Raw genomic sequence first — 15,824 nt, 5'->3', positions numbered from 1 at the left:
GTTTGAGCTCATGAGTCGGAGCAGGGCATCCAGTCAGAATGATTGGCATGGACCGCTGGCTTTGGAGCTGAATGTATGAGCATGGTATTCCCAGCACAGATCAATGCGAGCTCTCTGGGAACAGAGCCACCCGCTAGCTTACAGCTGGAGCGATGAACACACACACGCTGGAATGTGTTTACATGGGCTATGTCCTCCACTGTACCTGTGATCCTCTCCGCAGAAACTGTCACATTAGATTATATATTACAGACAGTTGTGTTTCACGGTAATTGTTATGTTTCTACTGGTTGCTCGGGTTTCTGAGTTGGTTACGGTCTGGAAACAAATTCCATGCTATTTAACCAATTCGTTGTATTAAAAAAAAATACTTCAAATATTTTGAGAAGAAACACTGCATAAGATTTTTTAAAAGAATTATGAATTAAGCATTGTATATTTCTTATGCCACAAGAAGATTAGTTATCTGTAACTTTTTGTTGTTGCAAAAAAGAAAAAAAGCCATCAAAACAAATAATAATTGCTTGAGAAGTAGTGTATAAAATTTAAAATAGTTTAATAATTGCTAAGATCTTTGCTTTGAAATTATATTAAAACAAATTGAACCCCCCTAAAAAACACATCTAAACACAGAAATAAATTTCAAGAGTTGATTTTTTATTCAAATAAATAGCCACATAAATAAAACTCCATCTCTCATATACTTTCACACAGCCATGTACAATTACACATACAGCAAGCAAGCACATCAGGGAAGTATAACCAAAATGTAAAAAAAAAAAATAATTAGAACAGAACAGTTCAGCATCAAAACATAGTGCTTCAAAAGTAACTACAGACTCGTCTATTCCTGCAGTGGAAACAAACACTATTTTCAAAAGCAACTGTCATCATAAAGTGCATAATTGTCAAACAGCAAATGAAATGAAAGTATAAAATGGGGTGTTTGAACTAACAAAAAGCGTAAGATACAAATTCTGCAGCTTTCTGACATCCTAAAATCAAATGTTAAAAAAAAAAAAAAATCACCACCACTGGATTTGTTCAGACAAAGGCACAAGATTGGTGGTGGGTGAAAAAGGAAAGGGGTGTTAACACTGTTTCTTACGTCACCTTCAACAGCTTTACCTTCAACACATCTTTACCTGCACTGGTTTCAAACACTGTCGTTTTATGACCCAATCTGGAAACACAGTACAGATCTTTTTTCTAATCTACTAAAAACCATTGCACAAATATGTTGAATTCACAAAAGACGGACATGCAACAGGATCATTTATAGCTATAAAAACAGTGCTTCAAGCAAATGGAGCTTCAACAATGGTAACACACTATTATTTCATATAAATTGCACACAAACCCAGAAACACTTCTGAAATCTACTTCTAGCACCTAGATTGTAAGCTAAAAATAAAAAATATATAAAATTCAACTATTGCTACTTCAGCTGTGTGTGTCTGCATCTGTGTGTGCATTTTAATCAAGAAAAATTATACGAGTATGTAAATGCATGGCCTTTCTGAGAAAGGGAGAACCTAAAACAATTGCTTATCAAATATTTGTGAACTAGAGGAGGCAGCTACTTTTTACATCTGAGCAGTACGACTGCTTTTGGGAGATTTAAACATGCTACACTTTAATAAAAGGAGAGCTTTTCACCACCGTGACATCTGTAGCAATATTTATGTTTCTCTTGATCTTCCCTGCGCTCTCTCTTTGGCTTTTCCTGTAATTTTTCTAGTTCTGCCATTCTACAAATCAGCCTGGATGCAAAGGCAACCTGTGTCAACAAGCTGTACAAAATAGCCAGACTCTTATTTCCTATGCTCATGCAGAACACATCAGTAAAATCACCTTGTACATACAATCATTACAAAAAAAAACATGCTCTACAAAAGAAAGAATAAAATAGCATTATCAGGCATGAAGTACCTTTTGCTTTTCTACAACAGCTTCCTCTCCTGGTTCTACATTTCAATGTGAAATATTGCACTATACTCATATTCTTTGTTCACTGTTTAAAAAAAAAAAAGATTAAAAAATCTTATTTCAACCGTTGAGGGTTATGGGTTCAAGACATTGTAATGGGCCTAACTTATTCTGATACAGTGTGTGTTGAGATACAGCCTTTTGAGGTGAAAGATCAGTTATGAAGGAGGTAGTGAACTGATGGAAGAGGAGTTTTGAGGGATCAAAACTGAACGTCTTTTCCGAACAATGTCATCACAAAGTCATTGGTAGGTGCACATTTGTATACTTGTCTAGTGTCTTTGTATACATGTGACTAAACATGAAGCAGCATTAAAGTCATTGTCACAGACAGCGAAAACCCAAAGACTTGGTCTAATAAACACTATGCAGTACCTCTTGTGCTTATATCTAGCTTACTCTCATTTGCCTTGACGTTCCCCTCATGCTAAGGCGCCTCTTCGTTCATTGGAGGCATAGTGTGGCGCACATTTTCACATAACAGGTGAAATGACAGTATTCTTTTCTTAGTTTTGGAAGTATGGATAAGTCAGATACTGCATTTTGTTTCAAGAACTTCTAGGAAAGAAATCAAAGATGCAAAAAAAAGCAATCAACTTTGGTCTTCTCTGGAGAAAGCTCAAGAGCTGAAAGGAAATCATTGGAAAAATCTATAAGGAAGACATCGCCATCCTATTTTCATACTTGTATTAAGGATAAACAAGTGTCTCTGACATAATCATTCGCGATTGTGGAGGCCAGTTCTATGTATGAGTAGACCCACTCGCAAATAGATGAAAACTCACACTATTCAGTTCCTTGTTCAGCGACCCATCCTTTATTGCTGTGTGGACAGGAGCACCTGGCAAGGGTCATGGGCTCAATGAAGAGGTTGCTTATTGCTTCTTCTTATGTTCTCTGGTAATTCCAACACATGTAGACACAATCGTGGAATTTTGTGTCCAGAGAGAGTCTCTCCTCTGCATTAAAAAACTATAGAGAGCATCGTTATGATGAGATGCTTCCGAGTTCTGACGCTCGACACCATTGGCGCACTCTGGAGTAAGAGTGGTGGAAGCAGTCAGCATCACCCTAAGAACTTCTTCAAAGTCTTCTTTACTTGACCATGACACAGCTGCTGAGTTGCTGCTTTTGACCAGCACAGACCAGCTCCTGGACATCAGGTTCAGGCTCGATGCTGGTGCTCAGGCTCCAACTGCCCTGCTGAGGCAAGAGGGAGAAAGGCCCCTGGGACAGGATGGAGGGCTGGAGTTGCAGGTGCTGTGGGGACTGAGGGTGCAGATGCGGCCGCTGGCTGATGTGCAGACGAGCCTCCAGAAGATGGGCAGCAGATGCAACTGGGGACAAGGACGAAGAAGAGGAGTCCAGAGACTGCTGCCACAGGTTGTGCTGGAAGGCAATGGGAGTCTGCTGGCATGGAGGGAGGATTGGCTGTGTCGGAGGGTTGGAAAAGAGGGCAGCGGGGGCAAAGAGATTGTTGGAGGGAGGAGATGAGGGGTGAGACTGTGAGAGGAAGAGCACAGGCTGCTGAGACTGGACTTGGGGCTGAGGCTGGTGCTGGATCTGCAGCATCCTGTATGATGAAAGAGCAACAGTGTTTAGGTGTATTCAAGAAATGTACCAAACATGTTCCTATAGGCACCCTTAGTAGCACACATTTTTAAAGTCTCCTTTATCATGGAGTCTCTACTAATGGGCTGGTTCAGGTTTGTTTGATTAGGAAGAATTAAAAATTGTGGAGTACTGGGTTGGCACCAGGAACAATGTTGGGAAACTAATGTTTTCTGTCTTCAGCAATCTGGGATATCTATGGATTTCTTCTCACCTTTGCTGGTGCAGAACTTCCTCCAGCATGCTGCGACGCTCTCGGGGGCCGCTGGAGCTCTGGAGGCTTGAGGGAGAGCACATAGTTGGGCCGAGAGACCCCCGGCTGCCTCTGGAGCATGAGGTTGGAGGGCACACCTGTCGTGCCAGACCTTTGATCTTGTTCAACCCCAGCAGACCTTTCGCACGAGTGTTTTTCCTCAGCTGCTGTCTGAATGCCTTCAGCCCTAGAGAAACAAGCAAAGAAACTAGTTAGCCATGTGATTCTATAAAGCTGACACATGTGCTTTAACATACATTTATAATTTAATGAAACTCACCCTGCGTTAGAGAGGTATCTGAAGCCCTACGCCCCTCTTGGAAGCTGGCTGCAAGCATACTGCCTTGGTTCTGCAAGAGGAGGTTGGAGGAAAGAGTGAGGGGTGTCCCAGCAGGAGCTAATGCCTCTGGGCAAGTATTGGAGGCAATCAGTGATGAAAGATCCCCTACAGCCGTGGAGAGAACCGGTTTTGGGTTCAAGGAGGACTTTAGACAGCTGTCAGAAGAAGCACCATCCGAGGGGCTCACCACAATACCTGAGAGAGGATCATAGAGATAATTAATAACCAGATCCTTGCATTATGTCCTTTAATTCACCCTAATTTTAACAATTTACTTACAGGGTGGATTGCACTTGTGGAATCGAGCAGAGACCTCTGCAAGTGTGTGCCTTCGGGAGGTGGTGCTAGGCAAATGGGGCAGCTGGACCTGCAGCATGCCCTCTTCCTCTTCAAGGTCATGGGGTCGCACCTCCTCACTTATGGTGGTCTCCAGCAGGCTATTGGGGGAGATGGATCGGTTCCACAGGAGCCCATTCAGGCTGGCCTCCACCGGGCACACCACGCGCTGAGGAAGGGAGGGAGGCATTCACATTAGCCACTGCCTGTCTCTAATGGAGGAGGGGGATTGGGGGTGCACTGCATATCTGCAATATGAAACAGGACAGGGAGGCTATTTACTGAGCAACTAGGAAGAGAGGGGTCTAGAGCAGGGGTGGGCAACTCTGGTCCTCAAGGTCAACTGTCCTGCAGATTTTGGAAGATTTTCAGATATGTCTAATCAGGTTTGGAGCTAATCTCTTCAGGACAGTGGACCTCAGGTTCCCCACCCTTAGTCTAGAGAGGGATTACGTCAAGCTCAAAGAAAATACTGACCTGAAACAGGCCTCCTTGTTCACACTCTGTCTCTGAATGGACAGGATTGTTCACCTTGGTGGCGACATGGAAGGCTGAGGTTCTGAAGCTCTCGGAAGACTCCATGATCACCTTGAAAATGAGACGGACAGTGGAAGAGCTGAGTTATCACAGGGAGATTTCATCTCAAACAGGAGACTGTCTCTGCCTCGCTTTGACACTCACCTCTGGGGTGGAGGAATCGGATGCCGCCCTCGACCTTTGATTCCAGGCCCCGCATTGGCGGCTCAGCTGTTGGTTTCGGTGCTCCTTCACTCTTTCTAGCAGCAGGTAATAGATTGCTGAGAAGTGGTTGTAGCTACTGTTCTGGAGAGACTGTGGAAAGAAATAGAAAAAAACTGTTTTAGACACAGTGACCATACTGAGCGTCATTTTCACAGGTGTAATGAAATGCAGGTAGCCTGAGTCAAGAATTAACTTCTTAAGGGATATTAGTGAAAGCTAAATGCAACACAGCATGGCAGCTTTCAAAGCAGATGCTACTGTGTTTATCCTTTCTGTGCCAACAGAAGGACATATTTAACGCCACGGGAAGCTGAATAGGGTGTTGTTTTTATTCTGAGGTGACAAATTGACAATTTATATCCTTTAAACAGCATTAACCCTTGCTCTGGTAAACATGCCCTTCTCCCTTCCCTGCTGGAAATAACTGACCCCGTACTGTTTTTTACATACACAGAGACATGCATCCGCCTCTTTTCTCACCTCCACAGTCTTTTGTCTGTCAATGCCGAGGGTCTGCATGATACCCAAGACGGGTTCACTGTAGTCGCCCAGGTTGGAGTTGTAGTCAGTGAGGGACAGGGAAAGGGTCTGGTGAGGTGCACTGGGATCCGCAAGCATCCAGCGGTGCTGCTTGATCTGAGCCACGCTGATCCGCTTGGCTGGGTCAACAACCAGCATCTTACGAATCAGATTTTCACAGTCTGGACAAGGAGACAAGTAGAACTCAGTCAAAAAAGTTTTTTTTAAGATGATGCAGCTTCAAAAAAATCAAAAGAATGAGCGAAGAGCTGTACCTTGTGACATGAAGAATGGTATTCTGAAGCGGCCCTCCGTCACTCTCTGTCTCAGAGCTGGAAGACTGTCTCCATCAAAGGGAAGGGACCCGCACACCAACACGTACAGAACCACACCTAGACTCTGTGAAAGAGACATATTTGTAGCATGTATTAGATTTGCATTTAACACAATCTTGCAAGGCAGCAAATAAAAGTGTTCTATATTATATTCAATATGCAAATTGGTGTTAGCTAAAGGACCAGCTGCATTTTAGAATGCATTTTAGACAATGACAATATTGAAGTTAATTTATTGATGCTTAACTGAGTTTTCCTTACTAAAAGCAGTGCTTCGAATTATAAATTCGCAATGACCATTACATTTTTTTATTTTATTTTCAGCAGCTGTGTAAAACATCATATGTTATCAGAGTAAACATACCCATATGTCTAGCTGTGGCCCCTCGTACTCCTTTCCCTCAAAGACCTCGGGGGCAGCATATGGTGGGCTTCCACACCACGTGGAAAGAGGCTCCCCGGCATTATAGAAGTTTCCAAATCCAAAGTCTGAAAGAAATAGAGGAGAACTGAGTTCTTTGTTGATGAAGAGAAAACTGCATGTAAATGGTATACAATCCTTATATAAAACGCTATAATGAACAACTGGTTTGATTACTTAATTTTATTACTTATCCTAACTGTAAATTCAATAATTACTTTCTTTTTAGGACACACGTAGTCTGGCTATGGGAAGTGTTTATGAGCCTGGCACATCAGTACGTGAACCCTTCAAAGCATATTTTCTTTGCTCACCTGCCAGCTTGATGTTCATGTTGGCATCTAGCAGCAGGTTTTCGGTTTTGAGGTCTCTGTGGACTATGTGGTGCCGGTGGCAGTAGTCCACCGCCGTCAGAATCTGCCAAAACTTTTTACGAGCCTCGTTTTCACTCATCCTTCCGTTGGACGTCAGATAGTCTGTAAAAAGAGGACGGCTTAGGAAGGGAGGAGACATTGCCTTAAAAGCACCATATAAAGACAGAACCAAGCCTACGGTTTATCTGGGGAGACAGTCATTGTTTTTTTTAAAGGCTGAGTATATGACAGGTGAAGAGACAGATATGTTATACTGCTTAAATCCCTAGGTGGCGAGGACAAGCAGAGGTAGAGCAGCTTATCCCTTTTACATAGTTACATAAAGCTCGAAAATCCAACACCTGTCTCGCTCTGTGATCACTCCCTGACTCACTACTGTGACGGCAGTGTTGATCTAAATAATTCTCTCCCCGTCAGACCTCATTATCCACAACAACTGGACAAGAGGGTTTTGGGAGAGTCTAAAACAAGTCTTTTTGCAGATTACAAAAGTGTTTTCACTTACCAAACATTTCTCCATTTTTTGCATACTCTGTCACGATGTACAGCATGTCTTTGGTCTCCATGACCTGCAATGACAAAAAAACAAAAAGGAATTTAACAACTAATCAAATGATCAGATTATCGCATTTTGCAATTTCTGTGCATTTTGTGCATGTAGATTTATGAGGCAATACTGCGATTTTAACAATACAGTAATATACACATAAAATAAACAAAATATCATTTTTATTACGCATTATTTAAGACATGTCAATGTGGAATTTATACATTAACAAGCTATCTATCTGATCTCTATTTCTCTTTCAAAACAAATTTCCACTTTCTGTTAAATGCTATCATAGTTTTTGTGGTTCATACATTGACAGGTTAGTTTGTAATGCTATGTACCATTGCATAAGAGTGTACCAAAGCATTTCCTGAATGCCCTGATAACACCCCCCCACACACATATACACGTCTTTCTCAAATGCCTGCTGTCTGATCCATCAGGACCAATGAAGCAGCTAATGACAGCTGAAACTTCATCTTCACCAACACGTTTCTTCTGAACCATAATATATGTTCGCACACAAGACCTAGTTTGAGAACAAAGGCATGCAGTGACACAAAAGAAAGTGTAGTCCAACAATTAATAGCGTAAGAAATTATAAAAGAGAGGGTGTATGACGTCCTCGCCCTTTATGGGAATGTCCCGGCAGAGGCCTGAGGGAGAAATACTAAACGCTGCATGTTGCGCTACCAGAAAAAGTTGCACAACAGGTTCTATGCTGTCCTCTTTTTCTCTTGCTGAGAAAACCTGTGTAATCGTTTATATGAGCGCTCAGACTTCAGGTCAATGCGTAACGTGTCACGACCCACGTAGTCAGGCTGTGCAACAGCAGGAAAAGGGTCTTTATCTCTAGATAAACCCAGCGTCCAAAGACTTCGGCATTTAGTGTCAACCCCAGAGGTGCCAATGATGTCATAGCTTCCTTAGAAACGCCATCCTGTTCGGCCCACAGAGACGTGTCCCTCCGTCACGAACGCAGAGGGAGCTGAGTGAAGGAAACTATTGATAGTTCTGAATAAAGTGTGTCTGAAGTGAATGAGAAGCTAAAGGCAATAAAAGGACTGTTTGTACAAGGCGCATAAGAACAGTAACTGTTTATCATGGGGGGGTCATAGGTCACTAGTTCTACATTTTTCATCTCAAGGGCTTTTTGCTTTAAATAAACAAGGCTTCCGTTGTGAAAGGAGAGGTACGTATGAGGTTATCTGCTACTAAACCGGGATCAAACGAAAGCTGAAAATCCAGGACGCTTTCGTGAAGGATTCTTACTGATGCTGCAGTCATCAGCTCGTATGTTAGATGACATTTGGATATGTTTTAATTAATTAACATGAAAGAGTATGCTGAAGAACGGCACGTCCAGCTCATATCAAGCTACAACGCTGCTGCTCGCTTCCCAAGAAAATCACGTCTCTTGCAAACGTAAGAGGTCAGATCCAAAGAAGTGAGGTGTGGTGTTATTCCCAAGGATTTTCAGTTTCTCGCAACCTCAGTTCTCAGTATAATCTGCAAAATGCTAATCTCTGAACAAAACAAAATTTAAATTGTACTGGCTAGGAGAGAAAGAATGTGCTGACATATTAGCACCTTGTATTAGCCTGCCACTGTTTGCACGGACGTGCGAGCCAAACTATGGCGAAAAAACAAGCCCGGGGATCAAACCAGATTGTACTTAGAGAATTTTCCTCTGGCTAGCTTCACGTGACACTGCAGACACATTGCACTTGACTTCCACAAGCTCTAATTAAGTCGGAGATTTAGACCCTGTATCCTTATGTCCAACACGCTCTCTGTCTTTCTGTGCCTCCATTCCCAGGCAAAAACTCACATTTTGCACCCAGATTCATCATTTAAAATCAAAAAAGCCAACATATCACATATCACTAAAGTTACATGGTTAGCGAAACCACGCAGTTGTTACATTCAGAATCTCTTTCTACTTCTAAAATCACTTTAGCTATTGCACATTTTTAATTCGATAAAACCAGCAACCTGACTAAACAGATTTAAGAGTGTAATGCAGCGGACAGTTGCTATGCAGAAGCTGAATGCAAGGAAGAAAGTAACTTCAGTCTATTTATACATTGCACGCTATCCAGATGTACTTCCAGAGAAGAGCACCTCGCCATTTGCCCCGACCAACACTTACACATTCACTCACCATTAAACCACACTCTCTCCATGTCACCGATTATGCTAAAATACACAACACTCCCTCGGTTTAACTGACATTAATCCAGGGATTTCAACGGGGAAGCCTCTGTAATTACGGCATCATTATTAACTTTACAAATCCCATAACTTACCTGATAGAGCTTTATGATGTGAGGGTGATTGAGCAGCTTCATAATCTGAACCTCCCTGTAGATTTTCTCCAAGTTGGCCGAGTTTAGCCTTGTTTTATCAATTATTTTAATTGCAACCTGCAGGAAAATACAACATGAATGCAGTTAATTCGTTTGTGCAATTATTATTACATGCCAATTTGTAGGGAGATTCAAAAGGCATATTTTTTTTTAAATGCAAAAAACTTCGAAATAGCCTTACCTGCGTTTTCGTGACTTTGTGTCTGGCCAGTTTGACCACAGCAAAGTTTCCCTTGCCGAGGGTTCTGATGATCTCGTAGAAGCCGACCTGCAGTGGCCTGGCCTGGGCGCAACTTGACTGGGAGCCCGCGCTGCTGTCCGTCATTATAACCATGATGCCGGTTTTGTGCGCGGCGCTGACTTGAATCTATCTGCGTTAAACCAGGAATCGCCCGTTATAAATGCGCACGAGCTCTACAGTACTTTAGCGACAAATGTAAAACAGCTATTACTACTATTCGTTACATTAACACGAATTCTTTCACAGCAGACAACCCCCACAAAGCAGCGGCCGTGTGATTACCGGCTAAATCGTTGAATGAATATAATAAACATTTCATTTTTTTGATGCAATGGCATTTAAACTCGCTTTAAAGCAAGTTAACGTCATTGTAACGGTCATTCAAATTGTAGGCAGAAACTTCAGAGTGAACGCGCGACGGGGCTAACAGGTTAAACCGGCGCGCGACGTCTATAAACGTCCTTGAATTTTTAATTAAAAACATAAAATGACCCAGGGAGGCTATACAACGACAAAGCGTGTATGTGTTTGGAAATATCAAGCGATGGTACCCTTACCTTTAACGCACGAATAAATTCCACCTCCTTCCACAGTACAAATGTTTCTTAAATCTGCATTTACAAGTCATTCCCCGTGCAAAAATCTTGAGGGGAAAAAACTTGTTTTTGTTTTTACTCGGTCTTCCCGTGTACGGCGACGCACACTTTGACGGAGCGCGCTACTATGTACAAGGTGAGGCTCCGCTCTTGAGCTCTGCCGGCGCGAGGCGAGCGCTACAGGCTCGTGCAATGACGAGGGGCTCCTCCTCTCCCGCTCTTGCCATAACAAACCGATACCCGCCTCATTAACGTCACACCCGCGTCAGAGCTCGGAGCGGGGCGCGAGCGCACAAGGCAGAAGTTGCCGGGCAACCGCGCGGCTCGTCGTGCGGTGACGCCAGTGCTGATGGAGGGGTTGCTTGGAGATGAGGGCGATGACGCCAGTGGCGGAGAAGTGTCGCCGCTCTCAAGCTGTCGGCGTGATGGAGGCTCCGAGGCCCTGCTCCACCTGCTGGAAGGCACGCGCACTCCGCGAGCTGTCGGCTTGCTCGACACGCTCGCGTTATTTGAGGAATACAAAGAATGAATTACGAGTGCGCCGCGTTTTTCTTTGGGAGCGACGGGGTTCCTAAAATAAATACGTGGGCAACTTTTTTATGCGCACGTGGTATCTGCTCTTAAAAATGAAGGGTCTTTCTGCAGTGATGCCATTGAAGAACCATTTTTATAGTTCCCTAAAGAACCTTTAACGGTTTAAATACCATGTTCTAATAGACACGTAGTAAGAAAGCAAATAGCAAGCTGTCATTGAGCAAATACTTTTATCCATTGTGATTTATTAGTGTGATGCAGTGACGTCACCCTAATGCAAAACATACATGAAAAATATTTGCATTACCAAAACTAACAAATGCACAAGCACTTGTATGGTTTAATTTGTTAAAATGAGTCGACAATGAGCATTTATCAGTCTACGGTTCTTGTTAATATCAGCTTTTAGATCAAAATTTGTTATCTGTCGAACTAACGTGAACGCAATTGAATTAACAAGGCTGATAAATGGTACAAAAACATAACTGATTAGTTCATGTTAGTTAGGGCATTAACTAATGTTTGCACATTAAACCTTGTAGAGTTCTATGGCATTAATAAACAGCAACCGTTCATTGTTAGTTCATGGTAGCACAGATCCATTAAACATTAATAACAGATGCAACCATAAATTATAATGCATTAGGTGTGTTGTTATGTGTATTGAAACTTTATTGTAAAATATTACTGAATATGCACATCTGTGCAGTCTGGGATAACTATGCATTCCGATTTCAAATATTGCAGATATTATAAGGCATTTTACACAACCACAGGTATGTGGAGAACACACTCTGATGAACAGGTTTGACTTTTTTCAGCTGCACCTGCGTCTAACAGTTGTATAAAATAAAGTACACAGTCATACTTGATACGCTTTTGAAATAAAAGGCTCTAAAAGCTCAGTATATTTGCAAAAAAAATGCAAATGTGGATATGCACATTTACTCCTGCAGTGATTGTAATGCATAATTCTGTTCTTAGAAAACACCGCTTGAGGGTCTTTTTTTTTTTTTCTTTTTTTTTGCAAGATTCGAGTCTCCTTCTGAAAGTCAAGGTTGTGAGTAATCTGCTCTGCAGCTCAACAAGAGAGGAAGGGGTGCATCATTCATTGTGCATGCACAACGCTGATCTATATGACAATGCTCAACGTCCACAGAGAGCGTATACCGCATCGGCATTAGCATTTCTCAGAGATCTTACATGTGCACGCAAATATGTGCACGCGCAAGCTTTTGCTCGCAAAACCCTCCCTGTGGACACACTCTTATTCATGCACACACACACACACACACACACACACACACACACACACACACACGCCGGTGCATAGATTTACGCCTGAGGCAACCCCGCAGAGGAATACAGCCGTTTGAAACGGCTGGTACTGATAAAGATCCGCTGGTAATTGGTGCGTCAACACTCAAACAGACGCACGAGGCTAATGTGGTGGTAGCAATTTGTCATACCATAGATGACAGTTTGGACCGTAAAACACATACTTGTTTGTCACTGAAACGTGGCGTTGTCCTTATTATCAACAGGTGTGATGTTTTACTTTCGGTGACCTCAATTCATCTGTCAAACAGATGATGAAGATTATCTTCCAGACAAAAAAAAAATATGCTCCAGATTAAGAGCTCGTTCAATCCGGCTCATAATTCATAGATCAGAGCTCGCTGCTGAAAAAAAGAAAGCGGACTTCTTTCGTAGTGCTGCTAAAGACGTTTCTTTTGAGTCACATTTTGTCATTTCCTGCGTTTTGAAAGGAATCTATTTTTATTCGTCGTATATTTTTGTGCAGTATCTGGCTTAGTCACTATCTGAGTACATGAGCCTGGTGGGTTGCGGAAAGAACCTACGTTTCTCTCTTCGCGGGAGGTGAAGATCGGGGACTCCATTTGGTTTTGATACCTCTGAAAAGAAACCCCAGCGTAGCATCTCTACACCGTGACATTAATGAGGGGTCTCCCTCAAATGCGACCTTTTTGAAACAGAGGGTGCGCGGCCCACTCAAAAGACAATGAAAGTCTCCGGAGGAGTTTTTTGGTTTTGGTGGTGAGACGTTCAACACATTCAGCGACACACAAACCTTTCCGCTCCGTTCTTATAGGGGTGTCAAAAAGTTTTCTGAGTCACACTGGAACTGGAATAGACTTAGAATAAACAAACAAGAGCTAACCGCCACTGCAATTACATTTTTTACATTTTATTTTAATGCTTTTCTGTGACAATATCCAAAGAAAAATGACACTTAGTCTTGTTTTCTGGAATATTTCGAAAGTTATGAAAAAATCAAGGGGGTAAGAAAAATACATGAACAACTGAACATGTAGCTATACATCACTTGATCACCAATGGATCCTCTGCAGTGAATGGGTGCCGTCAGAATGAGAGACCAAGCAGCTGATAACACAATAATAATTCTCATGACATTTAAACAACACCTTCTGCTTTCTTCCATCCAAATCAGGAGAGAAATATGCGCTGATCGAGCGCCATTTACAAGTGAAAACAGACCAAAACATCTGTGACTAAATATGTGGATTTTGATTTGAAAAGACAACACTTGATTGACTTTTTTAACTTAAGAACTTTATTATACATTTCGGCCGGGAGCAACAATTTAAGGTAAAAAAAGCCTTATTAAGGGATGTTTTAAAAACATGCAGGTTTTCACGTGTTTTGTGCATTACTCGTGAATTATTGTGATGATTTTATCAGCTGTTCTGATAAACAGCTCATTCTGACGGCACCCATTCACTGCAGAGGATCCATTGTTGAACAAGTATGTAATGCTAAATTTCTCCGAATCTGTTTCACATCTATAGTTGAGTTTAGTCCTTTGTATGTAAATGCACTTATTTTATATAATGTTGCTCATCAACATTTAAAATGTCAATGGTAAAAAAGACAAAAAGAGCCAAAGCATAGGAGAATAGAAAAGGGGAAGAAAATGAGGTAGAATCAGCTGATGGGGAGGCAACTTCACACGATACCTCCTCCACAGACGGAGGTAAAAAGCAGGTCATCCCACGCTGCTGGTTAATCTTTGCTCAGCTGGAGGAATGCAAACACGATGCAAAGAAACCAGCTGACTCAAATGTCATATACTTTCACCTGACTGTACCTAAAGCACGGTTACTGCACAGGCCTAAAGGTCACACGCTAGCAGCGAAACTCGCAGGCCTGCACTCACCGCAGCATACCGTTTGCATTGCAGATGACTTTAACCCAACCTGTTTGCATATCTCTCTGCTTTGAATGTAATCTGACTTTGATATGATCCTATTTGTTATGCAACCTGTAACATGATGCCACCTGGGCTCTGCTCTAGACTCTTAACCTTGAGTGATTTAATCTGAACAGACATTTAGGTCATTGCAGTAATAATATCAATTCTCAAATCAAATTCTTTTTCAGAGAAACTGTGCCCTTTCGCATTAAACGCCATTTCCAATCCATCAAAATTGCATGATCTGACGTGTGAAGTACTCTGCACCGAATAAAATACACGTTTAGATGCATTATTGAACTACGCAGAATAAGTACAATATTAATGAGCTCTCAGACATGTCTTTTTTTAGCTAAAACACAAATGATTGCATTTTGCTCATTCAAGCTAGCTCCGTAATTCATAGATCAGACATTACCGTTTCCAATTCATTAAAACAGACAGCTCACCAATGAGCTCTCAGACATGTTTTACTGTTTAAAACACGAGCCATTAAAACTAATTACAAACATTAAACTCTAACTGCTACCAATGCTAAATTGATGCACATTGTCTGGAAACATTTTGGTACAATCGTTTTATTACGGGTAGGTTTAAGGTAAACGTTATATATCATATATATTAAGAACGATTAAAAAACTGCATAAAATGCAGATATCATGCATAAAATGCAAAAGATATTTTTTTTTCTTTTTGCATGTTTGCATGCCACATAACCATGAGGAAATTAAATATACTACATCTTTATACATACAATGCATACAAACGGTTGGGAAAGGCTATTGGCATGGGCAATGATTTATAGTGCTGCCGGCCGGTTTATTGTGACGTCAAAGTCAAGGTTTGTGGATGCATGTGTTTATGGGAGAGAGAGAGAGAGAGAGAAGCCTGAATTAAACAGCCTGTCTGTGTACTGCTTCCAATAATCTTAACAACTTCCTTTAACTGTCCAAAAAGTGTTTCAGCTGTGCTCTGATGATATTTACGATATTTACCACTCTTGAGCCGGCTTTGCAAACGTCTCTCCCAATCAAAACACCAACGTTGGCGCGCGAAACAGTCACTGTTTACTCGAAGCCATAGAATTGGCATGCTGTCTAAGTCCAGCTACACCCTATTTAACTTCGCATTTTAGGTCATTAAAGATTGAAAGGCTCTCGTCTTTTCTTTTCATACCTGCACAATAAACATGCACGACATACTCGGTAAGTTTTTCAAATAGCATTGTTTGCGAAACCAATGCCATCGCATGAGCTTTTGAAAGGAGCATTTTGCAGTACCACCCCATTGTTTGCAAATTCCTGGCTGTTGTACGTCATATATCACCGCAGCATGATAAATTACACTCATATTCAGCTGCTAATCTACAGGGCTATTATG

The 15,824-nt window shown here is 41.8% G+C and overlaps 1 protein-coding gene across 2 annotated transcripts; it reads right to left on the bottom strand.

Moving 5' to 3' along the window:
• Positions 1-636: 636 nt before the first annotated feature.
• sik1 (salt-inducible kinase 1) lies at positions 637-10,882 on the bottom strand. Of its 2 annotated transcripts, none has more exons than XM_043229587.1 (14): positions 10,637-10,882; positions 10,020-10,209; positions 9,779-9,895; positions 7,425-7,488; positions 6,860-7,021; positions 6,489-6,613; positions 6,065-6,188; positions 5,751-5,971; positions 5,211-5,360; positions 5,007-5,117; positions 4,473-4,698; positions 4,134-4,388; positions 3,815-4,040; positions 637-3,562 (listed from the first exon to the last, which is right to left on the bottom strand). In XM_043229587.1, exons 2-14 carry the CDS (start codon positions 10,170-10,172, stop codon positions 3,085-3,087), a joined length of 2,412 nt encoding a protein of 803 aa, XP_043085522.1. In that variant the 5' UTR covers positions 10,173-10,209; positions 10,637-10,882; the 3' UTR covers positions 637-3,084. The 2 variants fall into 2 exon arrangements, with proteins under 2 accessions (XP_043085522.1, XP_043085523.1); XM_043229588.1 differs by having other exon boundaries at positions 10,020-10,205.
• Between the last annotated feature and the right edge of the window lie 4,942 nt (positions 10,883-15,824).

The sequence above is a fragment of the Puntigrus tetrazona genome, unplaced genomic scaffold (genome assembly GCF_018831695.1).
Source record: "Puntigrus tetrazona isolate hp1 unplaced genomic scaffold, ASM1883169v1 S000000008, whole genome shotgun sequence".
Taxonomy (NCBI): Eukaryota; Metazoa; Chordata; class Actinopteri; order Cypriniformes; family Cyprinidae; genus Puntigrus; species Puntigrus tetrazona.
The sequence above is the reverse complement of the archived record's forward strand: the minus strand, read 5'-3'. Positions and strand labels throughout refer to the sequence as shown.

Coding starts and splice junctions, on each gene's coding strand:
- sik1 (XM_043229587.1), bottom strand. CDS start 10,172: ATGGTTATAATGACGGACAGCAGCGCGGGCTCCCAGTCAAGTTGCGCC. Junction 6,189..6,488: donor GGCCACAGCTAGACATATGG/GTATGTTTACTC, acceptor TCTCTTTCACAG/AGTCTAGGTGTGGTTCTGTA. Junction 3,563..3,814: donor GAAGTTCTGCACCAGCAAAG/GTGAGAAGAAAT, acceptor TTCATCATACAG/GATGCTGCAGATCCAGCACC.